Source organism: Anoplophora glabripennis, unplaced genomic scaffold, assembly GCF_000390285.2.
Source record: "Anoplophora glabripennis isolate ALB-LARVAE unplaced genomic scaffold, Agla_2.0 scaffold75, whole genome shotgun sequence".
NCBI lineage: Eukaryota > Metazoa > Arthropoda > Insecta > Coleoptera > Cerambycidae > Anoplophora > Anoplophora glabripennis.
Genome location: NW_019416255.1, coordinates 713,984 through 734,065, shown reverse-complemented (window position 1 = coordinate 734,065; position 20,082 = coordinate 713,984). Strand labels below are relative to the sequence as shown.

Genomic DNA, 20,082 nt, shown 5'->3' with positions numbered 1-20,082 from the left:
AAACTAGAATAATATTTACGATGTCAAACGACGCAGGACACATCAATATCATAAATGAAATAACCAAACTTCATAAAAAGACGGTTCCCGTTTTTTGTGCAAATTGTATGGCGTTTTTTTAAACTTCTCATTGCCGATGCCGTGTACGAGGACATCTATAATGACATGTTTGCATTATTTAATGTATGCTAATCAGTACCATCTACTGGCGAATGGCTAGATTTTATTAATGGAGAGTTACCGACGAGTAGATTCTCGTCTGAAAATTGGGTTCTCAAATTTATGCAAGAAATTAGGAAAAGGGCATCCAATCGCCATCTAAGAAGTGTTACGACTTTAGCTCTCGTAATCCTGCTCTTAATAATAAATATATAAATAAGTCTTTTGTAAACAATTTTCTCAGAATTAGGCAAAAATAAAAAGTGATAGTCAACCATCCAAAATTATCTAACATGTAGAATTTGTAGTAAAAAAATATATCTACCATCTCTTTTTAAAAGGGTAAATATATCACCCTTATTATCCATTTTCAAAGAATAGTTAAAATGAAAAGGTATCCCTATATCTTGATGTACTGTTTGTCCTGAAAAAATCATGATACAATTTAGGAGGATCCGAATCCGTATCCGGAGGATCCGTATGTCCTAAAATATGAAAACAATGTATCAATAAAGTTTTCTGTTTTCAGGATTTCTCAATTAGAATTTTTTCCTAATAAGTGTTTCGTATTTTATTTATAAACTATTATAATCATCGTTGATAAAAATGTATACAGGGAGTTTTCAAAACAAGTAGCATAAATGGTATCGCCGTGAATTTGCAGCTACAAAGATCACGTTCTGCATAACAATGATCTTAGTAAAACGTTCATCTCTTAGAAGATACTGCCTATCCAATTTCCAAAAAGATCCATTCAAATCCAAGATCCAAATTTTACCCCCTCCACGGGGCAGAAATTTTCGAAAAATCGTTGAGAAGTTGCACATGCATTAGTGTAAAATTTGTGTAAAATTTGACTATTAGGTCATTTTTTGGTTTTCATATTACAGCCGTTATTCCATATCTTTTTGGAAACTTTGAGAGGCCGTAACTCCTAAGAGGTGGACATTTTACTAAAGTCATTTTTATGCTGTTGCTATGTGCTATTTCTTTTCAAAACACCCTGTATATTTTTTAATCTTAGTAATTGTAAAAAACCATTCAGGACTAATGAATATAAATCAATTATTATTAGTTTCAACTTTATTGCTTAAAATTGCAAATATAAAGACATAAAAATCCTTAAATTATACATACAGGGTGTTTGTAAATACGTTCGAAATATTTTAGGGGGTGGTTGCCGAAGTTATTTTGCGAAAAAAGTTCATATCAACGTAGATCGAAATATGCTTCGTTTCCGAAATAGTGTTATAATTTTAATTTTTCATTTATTTTTATTAATTATTTTTATAACAGATTTAGAGATATTGACTCGAATTTTGAAAAACGTTTTGAAGGGATAAATGTGCGTTTTTATTTTGGGGTGATCCTAATATTTCTACTTGCACCAGTGACGTTAGTGCGAGAATGCCACAACTTTTTTTAATAAAAAAATTATACGCCACTGACTTTACCTTTTTTGGTATTTTTTTTTAGAAATCTGCCATCAATTGTGAATGAAATTGGCCTTTTTAATTTTTTTCGTAGGATGCACCGTTTTTGAGGAAAAAAATAAAACATTTTATTGCAAGTTGTGTATTTTTAATTTCTATTGATACATTATCTAGTAGGTTGCTGTCAATATTTCTGACCAAAATACAGCAATCAATTTTCGAGTCAACGTCTTTAAAACTCTGAAATAATTAATAAAAAAATAAAAAATTAACATTTAAACACTCTGTATACCGGAAACGAAGCATATTTCGATCTACGTTTATATGAACTTTTTTTCACAAAATAACTTCTTCTACCACCCCCTAAAATATGTCGCACTTACAAATACCCTGTATATTAACAAATTTTGACTAACCATCGTCTAAATTTTTATTTTGCTTCCAAAATGATAAAAAGGTATTAAATTAAGAAAAAATGTTACTAAAATAACTATTAACGTATAATAATTGTGAATTATGTCACGCCTATTACTTCAAATTATGGTTGATTTTAGTGACAGTTATGAAAATATTTCGAATATGACATAACATTATGCCACATTTCTTTTATTTGACCTACAACGTTCTATGTCTAAAAATATCTATGTATAAAATTGAAAAAAATTAGAACAATTATTTATTATTATTGTCTATTAAGTAGGACAAAAAATAAACATTCAAATTGAGTATATTTATGCTGAATGTGTAGGCGCAGCTCGTATCACATGAGATCGTCCGATAAAAATAACAAATTCCTCTAATTGATTTGATTTATTTATTGGACACCATTTAATTCGACCAATCATATTACTATTCAATTTAGGAAATGCAATGTTTATGTGTCACGGCTGTTAACAGTCTCCATTGAACTCAAGACATGTTTCCTTAACGTAATATTAATACCTACCTTATCTCATAAAATCGTATAACTCCACCAGTTCGTGTAAAAATCTGGGTCAATTTTAGACACATTCTTTTATTTCACAATGTGGACAATTCAACGAATTTTAGTGGGGTTTTAAATCTTTTGGGAAATCATTGTGTATAAAAGACAAAACGTTTGGTACCGTAATTAGTTCAAGTTTTCTGTTCACACAGCACATACTTATAGGTACTCAATTAACCACAATGTTCGTAAAGGTGGGTACACTCTTATAAGCGTACATTATTGTGCATAATTGACATATACAAACATCGGTATATTAACTCTAATAGTAAATGTATATTCTGAATTATTTACTAAATTAATGAATTCATAGCTTAATTAATTATTAGGAATTATGAATTTTCTGCGTAAAGCGGTTGTTTTGGATAAGTACACATTCTGCAAAATATCTAAATATTATTACATTTTTTAATGGTCTCTGCATTTTTTTTTCTAATTAACATTTAAGTTTTGAATTTGAAAGCTGCGTGAACATATAAATTTTTATTTTTTAACCCTTTTACTCCATTTCTAAACAATTTTCTAACTATTTTCAGATCTTCGCTGTTGCCCTTGTTGCTACCGTAGCTCAAGCTGGACTTCTTGGTTACCATGCTCCCGTAGTATCTCATGTAGCACCAGTTCATCACGATGTAGATTATTATGTAAGTGATTAAGGTTTTCTAAACTCTTATTAATTGATGCAGTTTTTACTCAACTCCTAAGTATACTTCCCACCTTTCAAAGTATTCTTCTGAGAACTGTCAATAATGTCTTGGAAGTACCTTAGTCTGGTACCAAGTCACTTATTTTCAAGCCAGCGTCTATTCCAGTGGCCTGGTCCTTTGTGTTATTCTATGACCATACTAAAAACTGTACTTTTGTGGATCCTGTTTTGAGTGGCTATGAAGAATCTCTCTTCTACAGTTCAATGTTTGACATTCATACAGGACAGAAAAGTTATTTCCATTCTACCCCACTTCTGTTCTGGTGTTTACTCAGACCATAACGTTCTGTGGTCCATACCTATCGCCGTACGATTCTGCTTAATGATAGATGTTCTTTTCTTGATTGGCGTTTGATGAAGATTTTGCTGCACTGGTCCATTATGGTGATTGGTGATACACTATCTTATTTGCCCCTATACTGTTTTTGAAGATCATTCCTACCAATATAAATGATGAAGTCTTCCTAACTGAAATCGTTGACATCAATTTCTGAGTTCACTTTTTGTTAAAAATTTCCTTCAGTCATTCTCACACAAGTTTATTGTCTGCTTCCAAAATCTATTGGTTCTCCTGTAGCTGTTCTCATATTAAACTCACTCCTCCTGTAACTTTCTGTTATGTTGAATTTTAAATAGTTTTATCTATATTTCTAGGCTCACCCCAAATATGCATTTAACTATGGAGTACAAGACGGACACACTGGTGACCACAAGTCCCAACATGAAGAACGTGACGGAGATGTTGTCAAGGGATACTACACAGTAGCTGAACCCGATGGTACCCTCCGTACTGTTCACTATACTGCCGATGACCACAATGGTTTCAACGCTGTGGTAGAAAAGACCGGACATCCTGTACATCCTTCGCCTGTGTACTTGCCACATCACTGAGTTTGAAAGTTTTATAAAAATGTCTTATTTATTGAAATGTTATATATTTATTTTTGTAAAAAGTGTACACTTATTGTGATTGCTGTAAGTATAGCATATACTCGTTAAAGAGTAAACCCTGTTTTTTATTTTAAATCAACCAGCCCTATTCCAAATATATGTTTATTACTAATTTGACTGATGATAATTACTATAAGAATCTTACATTGGCAACACAAATATTTCAATTGGTGGCTTATAAAATTTGTTAACTTTTATTTGTGATATTATGCGACGCAAATCATGGCTTTATGGTACCTACAAATTTGTAGATCACTGACTGTCAATAGGTACAAAGCAATTTCTTGTACCAGTAGTCATTGAGCAAATAGATAATTAAATATGACATACTTTTTGATTATATCTCGTCCACTATTAGTTTTTCTCATGTTGTAGTAACAACTCTTAATTTTAATAAGAATTCATATTATAGTTTTTTGCCTTCCTTGTAAGATCTTAACAATAAACATATTTCACTAATAAGGTTTCAATGGAATTATTAATGCTTTGTGTAATTTGTAACTTACAACATAATTTTTATTTATACCATTCTGTAAGTTATGAAAAGAATTTCTTACAAGGCTACTTAAAACAACTTACTTTCATTTAGTTCCGACAGCTCGACATACTGATTTTCTATACTTGCACTGTTTTATAAATTATTTATGTGACAAACTTACACAGTTACTCCTACTTTTGAAAAAATTGTTATTTGTACCCAAACCAGCTACTCCATTTTTAGAATATTAAATGAAAAACATATTTAAAAAAGTTCTATATATGTTCTAGTTATTTGGCAGTAAAGTAGATATTCAAAGTAAATTACTACATATATGCCCAACGCAAAATACACTTATTTTCTCAGTTCTATCATAACTACAGGAGCGTATCCTTTGGATTATTTTATGCTAGGTCTTAATGAATCAGTGGTCTAGTCACTTTCCGAGATACAGGGTGTTGCCACAAGCCCAAGATTCATTAATTTAACTTCCAATTGAAGAAAATATTCGTGTACAAATATGTCAACGAGCGGCAGAGGCATCTGAAGGCACTGTCATTGATAACCTTAGGTTTTGATTCGTAATTGTGGTCAAAAGAAAAAGAGCATCTGTTTTATTTAAAAAATGTCATTTTCATTACTCATTATTACTTTTTTTTGTTATAAGGTTATCATGGCACAGTTGAATATATTTAAAATATCTCTAAAATTCTATCCAAAATCCCATTTTAAATACAGTGTATCCAACAAGTGGTCAACAAAAATGGAGAATAGTTGTATACTATAGAAAAGTAAATGAAAAAATTATCGATGCCAAGATCTTACGGAAACTCCATACACAAAACTGCCTTTAACGCAGAAAATAGTAATTTGAATACGCCTGGGTGCCATTTGGATTAAAAAACGCGTCGCTCCTCCTACTTAAGGAGTTGTGTCCCCCAGTCCCCCCTTTATTTTATAGATTAAAACATTCTACGTCAATAATTATTTTGGACTATTGACTATCATATTTTCTTTACTTTTAAAAAATTTTTGTGATTACCTATATTTATGGAATTATATTCGATTTATACTATTGTGATATATACTTTGGAGTCGTTTTCGACTTATTCAACTGTATGGTATAGCTTGACCAAATTCATCTTGCCCGCGAGTTTTGGATGCGCAGTGGCAATGTTACCAGCCTAGCACCGAAATTCATTCTCTGTCTACACGTCAAACGGTAAACATCGATATATCCTGAAGGTACCTGCCCCACTATTAAGGTTTCTTGTCTTTGCCTTTCCTAGTGCGGATTCTCGTTTGGGCCTACGCACAAGATGAGTTTCGACAAGCTATAAGTTAATTTTAAATTGAAGAGATAATAACTTGAAAATCTAATTTAAAAAAAAGAACTCAATAGCATAGAAATTCTGTGGTTTCCACTGGCAGCGCGTGTCTGCATCTCCCCACGGCTTGAAAAACACCTTGTATATAGTATAACATATTCATTTTTGGATTCTGTAAAATAACTAATGAACAAATATAAATAAAAGACTTAGTCAATCATCTTTATCTTTTTACAACACAATTATGTACATAAATTAATTGTTCACAGTCCCAGAACATTCATACTAATTAATTTTATTTTAAAATTTAATATAAGAATATTTTAAAACCTACAATTCTATTGTTTTTGATTTATTGTTTAATGAACAGTGCCTAACAATAGTTTAATTTAATTATATTACACAACCAGTAGATAGGTATGTACATAGGTCACATAATTTTAAGAATGTGAGTCAGTTCAGGAAGGAATGTCTGAAATTATTCGACACAACTGTGTCAATTTTCTCTTATTGCGCAAGTGATAGTGATAGAAAAATAATACATATTTGCGAATTAACTGAAAATTGATATATTTGATTGATTCTCCAATGTTTAACGTACCTATATATTTTGTGCGTAGTTTCCTATTATGAAAATAAACCGTTCTTCCATACATATTGAAAATGTTCGATACTTCCTTTGCAATTTTAAGCTTGGGTCAAAGAAGATTAAATAATTCAACAAATTTCAGTAAAACACAAAATGATCCCTATATAAACAATTATTTAATTTACATAAATAGCAGAATGCAATATGTTCATCGTCCCCATCATAAAGTGTTTCTGTGGTGAAACTATATTTACTATTTTTTATAACTATAGATATGTATAACACAATTGCAGAAACGCTATTATACGAGTACATATAAATATTTATAAAAATTTATAAAAATGTATTTTTGACGTGTTTAAAAGTTCTTGTTATAACAATAAACTCTACCTATTAATATCATAGGCTGGGAATCGCATATTTAAAAAATATATCGACCACGGCATGCAGTGCTGAGGTTATTAATTTATTATTAATTACTTAGTACTTTTTAACGTACATATACTATACACCTTTATTGTGACCACACTAATTAAATTATTATGGTAAACTAATAAATAGCTGCTAATATTTCCTTTTATACATGCTAATCATTAATTTATAACTATGTATATAGCATTTCCAAAAGAGTTGTGGGTAGAATCCCAATTATGTATTTAATTTATTGAGCAAATAAGAAGTAAATAAAAAAAATTGTAAATAACCTTTTTACAACCTAAATAAAATAAAATATTTCCATTGATTTATGTATTTTATTAATATACTTATCTGATTGTAGAGGATGCCCGACTAACAGATTCAATATTGAAAAATTTCAGTTTCATGATTTCTTTGAATTGATCTGTTTGGTTTTTTTGAAAAAGTAGTGTTGGCTGTTTGACACCGAATGTGGTGAGCCCTTTCATTTTCGACAAAACGTTCGAAATTACCTTAATGAAGTTCAAGAACTACGATGGATTGTACGAAAAGGACTAGCTACCACGGTCTCCTAACTTACATTCTCTCGACTTTTTTATGGATATTTAAATAATGAAGTGTACCATTCTGAAGCGAAGAGTATTAATGATCTGTGTGAATGTATTACAGCTGCTGCCAATAAATTTACGACTATAGGACCAGCAAAAAGAAGGAACATTCTTTGCTTTGACAGAAAATTGATCAGATGGTAAATACATATCCTGCTCAAGCAAACTCAGCAGTGTTCCAGCTGAAGTATGGATGCAGCAACTTAACATTTCCAAATCCAAAAAACGTTAAACATACCTAGAGAATAAGATGCAATGCAATGTCCCAAACATAAAATAAAAAACAGCACAATATAAGAAAATAAATCATTTATTCATTATTATAAAATTAATAATACTAATTAGTTTTATTAAATTAGCAATTAATGATGGAATACAGGACCAGTTTCCTTTCCATAAATTTGAGGATGAACAGCGTGTCCAGTCCTTTCCACAACAGCATTGAATCCACTGTGTTTATCCGATGTATAATGGACAGTGCGATGGGTACCGTCAGGTTCAGCAACACTGTAGTAACCTTTAACGACATCTCCATCGCGTGACTCTTGTTGGGACTTATTATCACCGGTATGAGGATCACTGACTCCATATTTGTATTCATACTTAGGATGGGCATAATAGTCGATATGTTGCGCATCACTGATCCCGTGGTCAACACCAATAACGCTAATAGCTTGAACAGCCGCTACTAAAGCTGACAAAGCACAAACCTGCGAAAGAAAAATTTAATTAATAAATTAATTTAGACAAAGCAAACATAGCGCCATAGTGTTGGTTACAAAATAATTGTTAGTATACACTATCTATAACATATCACAAACTGACACATGACAAACAAAAAAATTTAAATTATGAGCCACCGCTCTAGGCGTTACAAAATTATGTATTGTTTATTGTGCGCACCTTGAAGAACATTGTTGTTTTGTTATCCGTATAGTGAACTGAGTACATACTGCACTATTTTTTCTTTTATATGCTTTAACCGGTTCAGTGATAATGGAATTCATGAACGCCTCATCGATTTCTTATCATTATGAAATAACTGAAAGCGTTCGAAGAAAAAGTTGTGATATTAACTCATCTCATAATTACTGCTAATAATAAAGATTATATTTAGAAAATATTTTTTAAGCAAAAACATGTGTACCTTGTTTTTACTATTACTTAAAATTTTAGTGGCACTGTAACTTACTATACTGTACTGTTTAAGAGATTTTGAATAAAATTCATTGTTCACTGTTTTGTTTCTTACTTGCTGGACGTGTGGAATTAGTAACTAGAAGTTGTTGGTTTAGAATTAACTTTGAATTTAGTGGATTAAGTAACAACATAATAAGTATTATGTAAGTAATTTTTACTTGATCTGTAAAAAATATTACACTATCTTATTATTTAAAACTAAATAAGTATATAACTTGACAAATCTGTACCTGTTGTTAATTACTGTTTTATAATTATTTAGTTTTCTTGTTTCGACAAATTTACCCAAAATCGATTACAAAAAGTTTTGAATGCCTGTTGTAGATTTGTTTAGGATATGAAAAAATATGATCATGTTCCTCAAAGATATAACAAACTCGGTTGACTTAAGATCAGCGCAATTTGTATAAATATGATATGGCTATTTTTGTGAAAAAATACTCCGAAACAATTTACCACCATATTTACGGAATAAACTTTCTTTACCTGGTGACAAACGATAATATCAATTTGGTTCAACTCGGTAAAATTAACAGTTTAGCAAATATTTGTGATTTTATGTCACAGTACACAACGAGCGACGCCTCCACCATTTTTGTTTTTAATTTTTAATTGGACATAATTACTACCTTAAAACCGTACATATTTTTAAAATAACTGCCCAGAAGATCTTACTATCTGCTAAAGTAATTTTCACTAACAAAATTTGACACACACACTTTACACATAACAAAAAATAGAAAAAAAAAACAAAAATAAGTTAAAGTTCAAAAAATAATTAAAAATAAACTCCACATACTTCCTAAATCTAGAATATTATTTGTTTGTACATGAAAAAGCATTTCTGGAGTATGTCTATTATTATTACAATGGAAATTAATTCTTTGTAGCAATTCATCCCTTGGCTGTACTGGGGTTAAGTATACCAAACTTTTCAGATATCCCTACAGGAAGAAGTCTATCGGGTTAAAGTCTAGAGAATGTGGTAGCCCTGAAGTTGGACCTCCTCTCCCAATACATTTATTATTAAACACAATGGATAAATAACTTCGTACATATTAAAATGAGGAGGAGCCCCATCGTGCATAAAACAAACGTTTCTTTGGGTGTCTAATGGAACATCGTCTGACAGTGGCTGCAAATTATTTTGCAAAAACTCCAAATATCGATATTCATTCAGACGTTCCTCAAAAACGTATGGACCTATTAAATTTACTATTCGTCATACATTAATAGTGGGTAATAATTTAATAGGTCTGTACGTTTTTGATAAGCGTCTGAATGGACATCGATATTTGGAGTTGAATACTTACTTTAACTTATTCTTGTTTTTTTTTCTATTTTGTGTTATGTGTTGTAGTATAACAACCCTAAGTTCGATTGAAAAAAATAAGTAAACGTAGTTGTGGCCAAAAATATGTGATCGTCATATAGGAATACCTACGTTGGGTGTATTTATTTTTTTATTGACCGGAAGGCACTGGCTACTAACTTTGTAGAGGGGATGTATGGTTTAATTTTATAAAACAAAAGCAGAGTAAATACACCTAACTTTATTATACAGCAGTCTTCNATATATATTTTCAATGTATAATGCTTTATATTATACCGAGCGGCGGATTTTAGTATTGATTTCAAAGTAAAAGGCAAATAGTGAAACTGAAAATAGGTATTTTTATATTTTGGAGCTAATTGTAGTGGTGAATAAAAATTGGTTATTCTTTATGAAGTTATGAGAGTAAATATTTGTGTTGGGAAAAATTTGGAAATCAATTGAACTGTTCTGAAATAGTAATAAGCATTTCTTTAAAAAAATAATATTTTGTGTACTTATTATAGAAAGTAGATATGGTTCTTTATGATATACTAACTTGTAACCATATACGTATATGAAAAATAAAATTAATTAAATTCAAAAATAGACTTGTAATAATTACCTAAGAAAGTAGGTGCAGCAAAAGAAAAATTAGATAAGTTCAAAAATGAAATTGTGATAATTACCTAGTAAAGTGGAAGGCCCAGCTTCTGCTAAGTCCTCTGTAGAAGGACCAACTGGCACCCTATTTAATAAGGAGTCTTCCTGTACGGCAGCGACTGGTTGAACTGTATGCTGTACTTCAACCAGTTGAGGCATATCTCCAGGAAGCATTATAGCTGCTTCCGCAGAAGAAACAGTGACAGAAGGAGGCAATTCTAGAGAAATATTGCTATTCGTATCTTCTTCAGTCATCTCCTCGGAGACAGATCTCTTTGTTTGCTGGCCACTTATACGGACCCCCTTCCGTTGGGTCAATCGTTTTTTCCCCTTTTTGGTCATTGTGATCTAATCAATAGTAATAGTAATATATGAATTATATCAAATTATACTGATAAGGAATGGTACTTGCCTACTAAACTGTATTTACAGAAAAATAAGCGTTTTGAAAAAAACGGATTGTAATAAAAATCTGTAAGTAGTTCTATGCTTGCAATTATTGAATCAGACGCACAAAAATTGGCGTGGGTTATTCAATTATTGATCGATAATGATAAATCGACCACTTGATATGGAGGTTATATTACTATACATAATTCGTTGATTGGCATTTTGTTAGACAATTAGACGCATAGCGTATAGATGGCAGGACTGTACAGTCAATTCAAACATTAAATTTGGAAAAAAATACTGTAAAACAACGTTTATGCATATTAATATTTTTTAATAGAAAAATATAAAAAAAATAGAAAATATATACTTATACAATGAAGTTAAAAATCACTTTAAAAATAATATTTCAGGAATGCACTTGATATCGATTTTTGACAGTAGACTGTAGACTGTAAAAACACTAAAAACAGGCGGAGAGAAGTAATGTATAATGATTATGTGTAACAATGGTAAATTACAATAAATGAAATAATTATTCAAGAGTATATATAGGGTCTATTTTGTAATTTTCCTTCCAAATTTAAAGGCCTTGTAAAAGTTATGATTTTAGAGGACGTTTAAAAATAACCGAGGGGTGTTTCGCCCAGGCATTTTGGTGGGACATGTTGCAGAAATTTCAAGCCATTTTCTCGAATTCTGAGGTACAAATCAAAATATGTTGTATGGTTGGGTTTACTAAGGAAGAAATAGCTTGCCGAGTTATCTGTTTTTATGGGGTGAGCGTAAAAAGAATGAAAAATTCGGAGGCATTTTAGTGTATTTTTCTCGGGGAAGGTATTCTGGTATATAAAATTTGGACAAAGAAACAACCTCGAAAATAATATAAATTAAAATTAAATGTAGGTATTATGTTAGTTAAATAGGTATATTCTGTATGTTTATATAATAAACTCTCTTTAAAATTAACTGCTTGTAAAGTAGGTAATTCCTTAAATATATTATCACAGCATTTGACAACGAAGGCATTTTCAGAAAATTTTTAATTTTTTTATAATGTTAGAATTATTCTACATATATTTAAATTTTTTTAGTCGAAGAAAAATATCTTGAAATCAATATATATTAAAATGATTCTAATAAAATATGAAAAATTATATAAAGAATTCGAACATTTAGTCGAAGTGTAAAAAAAATGTATGAGACGTTTTAATTACAAAATATTGTTTTAAATTAGTATGAGTAGAAGAAATTCTTATATTTAAAAATATAGGTACATACCTATTGAAATATTAAATAAAATTGGCAATAATAAATATAGATATCTTTGCCACAGACTTGTAAAATCCATATACTTAGGTATTAATTTAATAAAGTTTTGTATACCCTACTCAATGACAAACATTTTTCATGGAAGAATATGAAATCCATACATAGTTATTTTGAATGTCAGTACCTACCTGTTTTGTAAATTCCATGAGACTTGGGACATGTACCTGTTGATTTTTATGTAGTCCCATGAGTTTTTTATTTGTTGTTAAATATATAAAATATTTAACGTTCAGAAATGTTTGGATTTCTAAAATGTTACTGAAAATACTACATAAAAAAAATGTTCTCTGTGTAAATGTAAATAAAAAAATTAATTGGTGAAATATAATCTTTATTGGAAAAATGAAAGCATTAAATAAAAAGATTTACTTACACATTCAGTTACTAAAAAATTGTGCCCTAAGGAGAATGCGAACAAAATCTTTGAGAATAGAACTTTGTGTTAATGTAACATTTTCCCATAAGTTTTTTTCANCAATTTTACGTTAGGAAAATATACGCCCCTGAGCATAAAACAATGAAGGCTAAACATACACAAAGAATTATTATCATGAAACATCTATAAACACCTCAATCATAGGATTTAATAGAACAATTAACAACAAAGTACTTAGAGAATATTACCTGCTAACTAATACTGGTTAACCACTTAATTTTACACTACTTCTATATTTTTCGCACTACACGGATCGTTTTACTTTTCATCCCGCGCTGTTCGCACTTCCACTGCCTATCTTCAACTAACTACGCTTCCTTCCAGAATTCCCTACCTGGGCGTTTGTTTTTTGTGCTTCTTTCTACCAACCGTTAATATTACTTTTTCATTATTATACAACACCCATCACCAACAGGTGACGTCGAAGTTGATAAGATAAGTACGGTTTTGCACAGTGTCAAGTGTGTTGTCAAATTTTGTTAATGAAAATTACTTTAGCAGACAGTAAGATTTTCTAGGCTCTTATTTTAAAGATATGTACATAGTAATTATGTCCAATTAAATATTAAAAACAAAAAATGGTGGAGGCACCGCTCGATGTGCACTGTGACATAAAATCACAAATATTTCCTAAACTGTTAATTTTACCAAGTTGAAGCAAGGGGTATTATCGTTGGAAAATTCTTTAGGGAACTTATTTTTTATGCAGACAGATTGCGATCATCATCTATGCAAAACTTCAGGGTTGTTAACCATTGGGCATAGTCTGTCCCTGGCGTTCTGGGCATAATGAACTTTCCCTTACAACATCAAAAACAAGCTGTATGTATGTGTTATCGATTACCAAATTTGCATCATGCTGAAGTTAATAGTTTAGAGACTAAATAAAAATTACTTTTAAATTTTCACCTTTAAGGGCCCGTAACTTGTTAACGAAGGCCCGTATGAAAAAAATGTATATGAAGAACTGATATTATTTTGACCTCATCTCTTGTACTCGACTTTTTTGTATCAATTACCAGGACACTTTGTATACTTTTAACTACTTAAATGACTTTTAAATCTAAGCCTGTAAATAGCTTTCAGAAAAAATCCAAGAAATATTTACTTTTCACACATTAATTACTTTTTCATTACCTAATCTAATAGGATTTTATTTTATTTTANATGTCAGTACCTACCTGTTTTGTAAATTCCATGAGACTTGGGACATGTATCTGTTGATTTTTATATAGTCCCATGAGTTTTTTACTTGGTTTTAAATATATAAAATATTTAACGTTCAAAAATGTTTAGATTTTTAAAATGTTTCTGAAAATACTACATAAAAAAATGTTCTCTCTGTAAAAGTAAATAAAAAAATTAATTGGTGAAATATAATCTTTATTGCAAAAATGAAAGCATTGAAAAAACAGATTTACTTACATAGTCAGTAACTAAAAAATTGTGGCCTAAGGAGAAAGCGAACAAAATCTTCGAGAATAGAACTTTGTGTTAATGTAACACTTTCCCATATGTTTTTTTCATTGCACCTATTATCTTTTTATCAGTAATCAAAAATCAGAGGCAGTCCAGTTGTCCAAAAATTCCTGGCAAGATCGTAACGTTTAGGAAAGTACTGAGATCTTGTATACCTGCTGCAACGGGGCGGAAAGTCAAAATTCTTGGCTTAATAGTTGTGGTTGTGTAAATTATAGTTGTCAGTGGAAAACTTAAACTTGTTGTTTCTGTCGATGCCTCAGGTTAAAAGAATGTACCTATTTACCTCTTTAATCTGCTGAAAGACCCAGGTCAGAAAACGTACGTAAATCATGACGTAACCACATTGAAACTCCTGAGTAAAAAAAATCTACAAAAAACTCACCGACATTATTACAATGTAAACCGGCACGCGTTAGCTTCAGTATTTACTTATACAAATTATACAATGGTATTAGGCAAATCGGCAAACCAAACTTGGACATATTGTTTTTCTCAATGTAATGGTTTATTCGACTTGCCAGATGACAGGACAGGATTGACAGATGGGGAATGGGGACGATTCGACGCAAACTTGGAGATGTTGCTTTTCTCAATGTAAAGGTTTATTCGACTTAATAGATGAAAAAAGGACAGGATTGACAGATGGGGAATGGGGACAATTGGGTCGATTGTGAGTGATCAAAACAGTAGAGATATATCATTATGAAATTTATTATTTTGACGTATATCAAACTGACGTTTCTAACGACATTCGAATTCATTCTCCGGGTAGGCGTGTCTTAAAGCTTTAATCTTTACGGCTTGTCTGTCGTCGAGCGGACCCCAAAAAGAAGGCAAAATTAAATATGAAAAAGCGAAAGGAACGTTACAAAAATGCCCCCGAACGATTAAAGATGATCGAATGGACATCTCGTGCTCAGTCGCACGCCGTTCTGCGGTTTGCGGAAAAAGAATCCTGTGTGGCAAAGTATACGTTTTCCAGCCGGCGAGCGGGCGCATTTTAACGTATTTACGGCCGCATTTCGAATCCCGCGCGTGATTTCGCGGAAAGTTCTACATAAAAGGTTTGGAAAAGGCATCCGGTCGACAAATATGAGTATTTTCCGCGCGGCTTTAAATAAATAACGTAGGTAATATGGGTAAAATAAAAACTAAATAGAGGAAACCGGCCAGGCGATCGTCAGGTTTCATCGGAAAGTAGGCGTGTCGGACTATTGCGGTTCACACAAAAATTGGGCCACGCCCCCCGTACGGTTCCGGGAGAACCGGATTTTAGGTAGTTTGGAGCGGAAGGAGCTCCACCGGAATACCCCTAAGCGACGTGGCGAACGTGGGGGGGCCCTCCGGGCCCCCCCGGGTNAGCGACTCCGAATACTGAAATCCGATTTTATAGTCGTCGTTGCCATAGTGTTTACAATAGTTTTTCAGTAGTTAGTGTCAAAAATTCGTGTATAGCAACTCGGCGTTGATGGATATAGTTTTAATTTATGGTGAAGCAAGAAAACATTTATGGTGAAGCATTTGTGTTATGGTGAAATAAGACAGCATTTGTGTTAGTTCGTAGAAACTGAGCAAGACGGACCCAAATGTGTTTACACGTCGCGGCGGTGGATAAAATTTAAAACCACAAATTAATTTTATTAATTAATAATAACAATAGCGGCAAAATCAGCTGAATTTGCTGATTAAAATAGGTGCTACAAAATTCTATTTATTCCTTTCCTTACGAAATTCTTTGAAAGTTTTTGTCCGTTTTTATCACTGCCGTCGTCGGATTGTGCCAGGTCAGGTTTTACAGTGGACCAGTTTCCAGTGCCGTGCAGAAGTATATTTTTAAATCTTTACAAGATTATATTAGTAAGAGTCCCCTATACATCCAGAATTTTTTTGGATAAGTTCTGAATCACTCTGTATATAAGTATTGTCATATACCTATATGACAATACTTTTCCGTTACGCAAGTTATTTCAATTTCTTAATTTAAGAGTGTTACATAAAAATGTTTATATCACGTTTAAGCAATTAGGTGTCACTATATGCTTTAAATGGCAAGTCCCTTTTGTCTCAATACGATGAGAATATCGTATATATCATAACGATAATACAAGCAATAGGGAATGTAAGAAAATATTATTTTGAAAGCCACTCGAAAGAGAGCTTAACAAATAAAATATTTGGATTTCTTTTTTGTTGATATAGTTATTATTATTATTATATTAAGCACATTAATTGTAGTTTAATATCTATACATCTTGTATATCCAGAATAGTAATAGTGCTGTAAAAGCCTCTCCTAATGTAAATTGACAATTTGATTAGTATAGTATATTCTATTTCGTTTTTTTAGGTTCTCTTTTTATTCGTTGACAATCCACAGTCATTGGTCTGAAAGAATCTGAGTTTTTCTGAACATGTGGAAGACGGACCTTAGCATATATTTAATCATTAAAATAGCATATATTTTTCAATGAAAAGTGCTATTTTTAAAAGAAACGTACTCATCTGGAGATTTAATACTTAAAATAGTTGTGCAAATTTTGGATTTTTTGTAGTAAGTTATATTTTTGTTTGTAGTTCAACACCAGAAATCTTTGTAAAATTTTAAACCTCCATTTTACGTTAATCACTATTTTAATGATGCTGGACTATCTTTTTTCCACATATCTATTGACCTTCTTTGATAGCTGTCAATTGCTTCGTGACAAAACTACCCGTTTTACCCTAAGCATACGGTTCGTTTTTTTCCAAATAAAGTCGCAAAATCTTGAATAAATCTTTATTCTTTAGGTGTATTAGAATCTTTTTCAAAAGTAAAATGCAAACGAAAAACTTATTTATTTGACACTGACTGATCTCTTTTTTCTGCCTGCCCAGATTCTTTTTCCAAAAAATATTCACCTAGAGTATGGTGGCTCTGACAATAGCACTAGATTCATTTGGATCGCATTTAAAAATTACAGATTTAACAGCACGAACATTACTATTGTATCAAAACAAGCTTATAACTAAGTTCCCCATTTGGCTAATATAGGTCGGAGGTTCAGAAATTCCAACTATCCGTTTTACAGACATACATTAGATTTACTGCACCATCACAGCGTAAGTTAGCCTAAAAAGGTATATTAATTTGAGGAGAGGCTGTCTGACCATAACTGGATTAATCAGCTCCACTAGGTCAGCTGCTCAGAAACCCTCCAGGACTTGCCACTTCTTCATGTATTATTCGAAACAGAAGACAGATGAGCAGTGTAAAGATTAAAGCATCCTCCTAATGTGTTGAAAACTGACACAAGATACATCAAATTACTAAAGGATATCTAAAGCCAAAATCCTCTCCATATGGTTCCAGATTTTATGCATATGGAAAGTAATTACGAACAGCTTTTCAGTGTTCTCCATTCTGAGAGGTAAATGGGATGTGAAGAAAACCGACGTCTTAAGGGCAGATAGCTACTGATATAAAGATGACTTTAAAACTCTAGAGGATTTTGGAACCGAAAGTCAATACAGATCTTTATGGATATCCCAACAGCTCCCAAAGTTTTTGGATTTTATTGGTGTAACTCAACGACCATCAGTTGGGAAATAGCAGCATATTAACTCTGGCCTAGATAACTAGCTCTTCAGATCCAGAAAGAAACAATATAGTAGACAAAAGGCGTGTTTTCGTTCCAGATAATGGTTTTAGGATGGTTCAATTAGTTGACCATTCCATTTATAAGAACATCTAAGCCAAGACAGTTGGGTAACTATTCTGAACTGTTCTAGGACAGTCCACTGACAGAACCAAAACAAACCTTCTTTAGACAAAAAGGTACTGCCTTAGCTCTTAAACCAATAGAAAGGTTAGCTCATTCGAAGGCGATTATAACAGTTCCATCACCGGAAGAGACATCTAAAGATATATTGGAGTTATATGGGTTTACTTGCGAATCTTCGTTAATCAATTTAGTAGGTATTGGTTACGTAGGCTAGGCCTGGTCGAAGATGCTGCCGTTTGTTCCCAGAGAATGAAGGAATCATAGAACACATACTGTGTGCCTAGAAGAACATTATAACCCTCCCTCCGGAAACCGAAGGATTCTTACAAGCATTAAGATCATTATTAGTTATTATTTCAAATATGTTTTAGCTGGTACAGTTTTTTTGCTGTTGCATAATTTTTTCTCTTGCAGAACTAAACCCTCGTTTGTTGAGAAGTCAAAACGATTATGATGACTCTATTAATTATATCAAATTTAATCAAAATATTATTCGAAAATTAACCTATTTGGCCAATTTCGATCAGACCACAAACAAAATGGAAACAAATTTTATGAATGTCATCTTGGTGCATTCTCTATTTAAGTTGATGTTTATAATAGTACCAAAACTGGTATCAGGGTCACATTAAAATCACATATCGAAGAAAAGAAAAAATTTATTACAAGTATAAAAATAAATATGGCATTTTATAAGAAAGAATAAAAGGCTAGGAAGATTGCACTATACAATACACGAGAATATGAGGTATATATACACAGATGAGCAACAGTCTAATTAACAAGGATCTTTAATGTGATAGTCCGCCGTGTCCATATGCTACTGGAGCAGCAAGAGCTAATGGGGCGGCGGCTACTGCTACGGGGGCGGAAACGACTTGAGGGTGAACAGCGTGGCCGCTTCTGGTGACAACAGCGTTGAAGCCGTTGTGGTCATCAGCGGTGTAGTGGACAGTGCGGAGGGTGCCATCGGGTTCTGCTACTTGGTAGGCTCCTCTGACGACGTCTCCATCGCGAGCTTCGGACTGGGATTTATGGTCACCCGTGTGGGCATCTGCTACTCCATAGTTGAACTGGTATCTAGGGTATGCCTGGAATAGATGGAATTGTGAAAATATTTTATTCCCTGCATTGAATTTTATAATTGGTGTTAAGATGGACGCATCAGCGACACAAAATGCAGGTATTTCGTTACAATTTCAAAGCTACAGTTTTCCGAAAATTATTAAGAGTGCCAATTTTTATGGAATTGTTACATTTAAAATAAATAATAAGGAAAACATGAATAACTCTCTCTTAAGTTTACTGTTTAAGTTTCATTGTGATCAAATAATAATAATGGTCGGTTTTTAGAGAAAACAAATTCTTAAAAATTTTAATGTAAATTTTGACGAGAATAAATGGAGTTGTTACTTATATGCAGGTTGTTCAGCTCTAAATGTTTAAAACTTTTCCTCTTAATTAAAATTTGAAGGAAATAACAACATACCGTGTTGACCACAGATCCGACAACAAAGCTGTCTATAACAAGAAATGAATAATTGAATATTTATGAAAATAGTTTTGCGTAACCAAAAATCCCACTGAAAGATGCAGATGCAGATAAAAATATACATCACTGTTTATCGTGCACTTCAATAAGTCCAAAACTATGAAAGATGTGTTAAAAATTTTTTATATGAACTTAGATTGTCATTGGCCACAAGTACTAAAAGAAGTAAGTGATAATAGAATAGACAAAATATCATATCTCTAGCTATGGAAGAAAATAAACGAACCATTTTCAACTATTAAGGCTAATTTCGCTTCGAAAACGAAAAGATATATTTTTTTATCTCTATTTCTGATGTCTT

At 31.9% G+C, this 20,082-nt stretch overlaps 3 protein-coding genes across 3 annotated transcripts in view; 1 reads left to right on the top strand and 2 right to left on the bottom strand.

Moving 5' to 3' along the window:
- Positions 1-4,174, top strand: part of LOC108903357 (cuticle protein 19-like) — a 9,317-nt gene extending 5,143 nt beyond the window's left edge. Inside the window, exons 2-3 of the mRNA XM_018705502.1 lie at positions 3,114-3,221; positions 3,938-4,174. Of these exons, the coding sequence (XP_018561018.1) occupies positions 3,114-3,221; positions 3,938-4,174 (345 nt within the window). The remainder of the gene's footprint in view (positions 1-3,113; positions 3,222-3,937) is intronic.
- Positions 4,175-8,016: 3,842 nt separating this feature from the next.
- Positions 8,017-11,171, bottom strand: LOC111693117 (larval cuticle protein A1A-like). Its single transcript, XM_023457262.1, has 3 exons — positions 10,856-11,171; positions 9,013-9,017; positions 8,017-8,364 (listed from the first exon to the last, which is right to left on the bottom strand). Exons 1-3 carry the CDS (start codon positions 11,169-11,171, stop codon positions 8,017-8,019), a joined length of 669 nt encoding a protein of 222 aa, XP_023313030.1.
- A 7,776-nt stretch (positions 11,172-18,947) lies between these two features.
- Positions 18,948-20,082, bottom strand: part of LOC108903356 (cuticle protein-like) — a 35,470-nt gene continuing 34,335 nt past the window's right edge. The window contains exon 6 of the mRNA XM_023457261.1: positions 18,948-19,320. Coding sequence (XP_023313029.1) covers positions 19,021-19,320 — 300 coding nt within the window. The 3' untranslated portion in view covers positions 18,948-19,020. The remainder of the gene's footprint in view (positions 19,321-20,082) is intronic.

Bases quoted from the DNA above. Each gene is read 5' to 3' on its own strand.
- LOC111693117 (XM_023457262.1), bottom strand. From the start codon at position 11,171: ATGACCAAAAAGGGGAAAAAACGATTGACCCAACGGAAGGGGGTCCGT.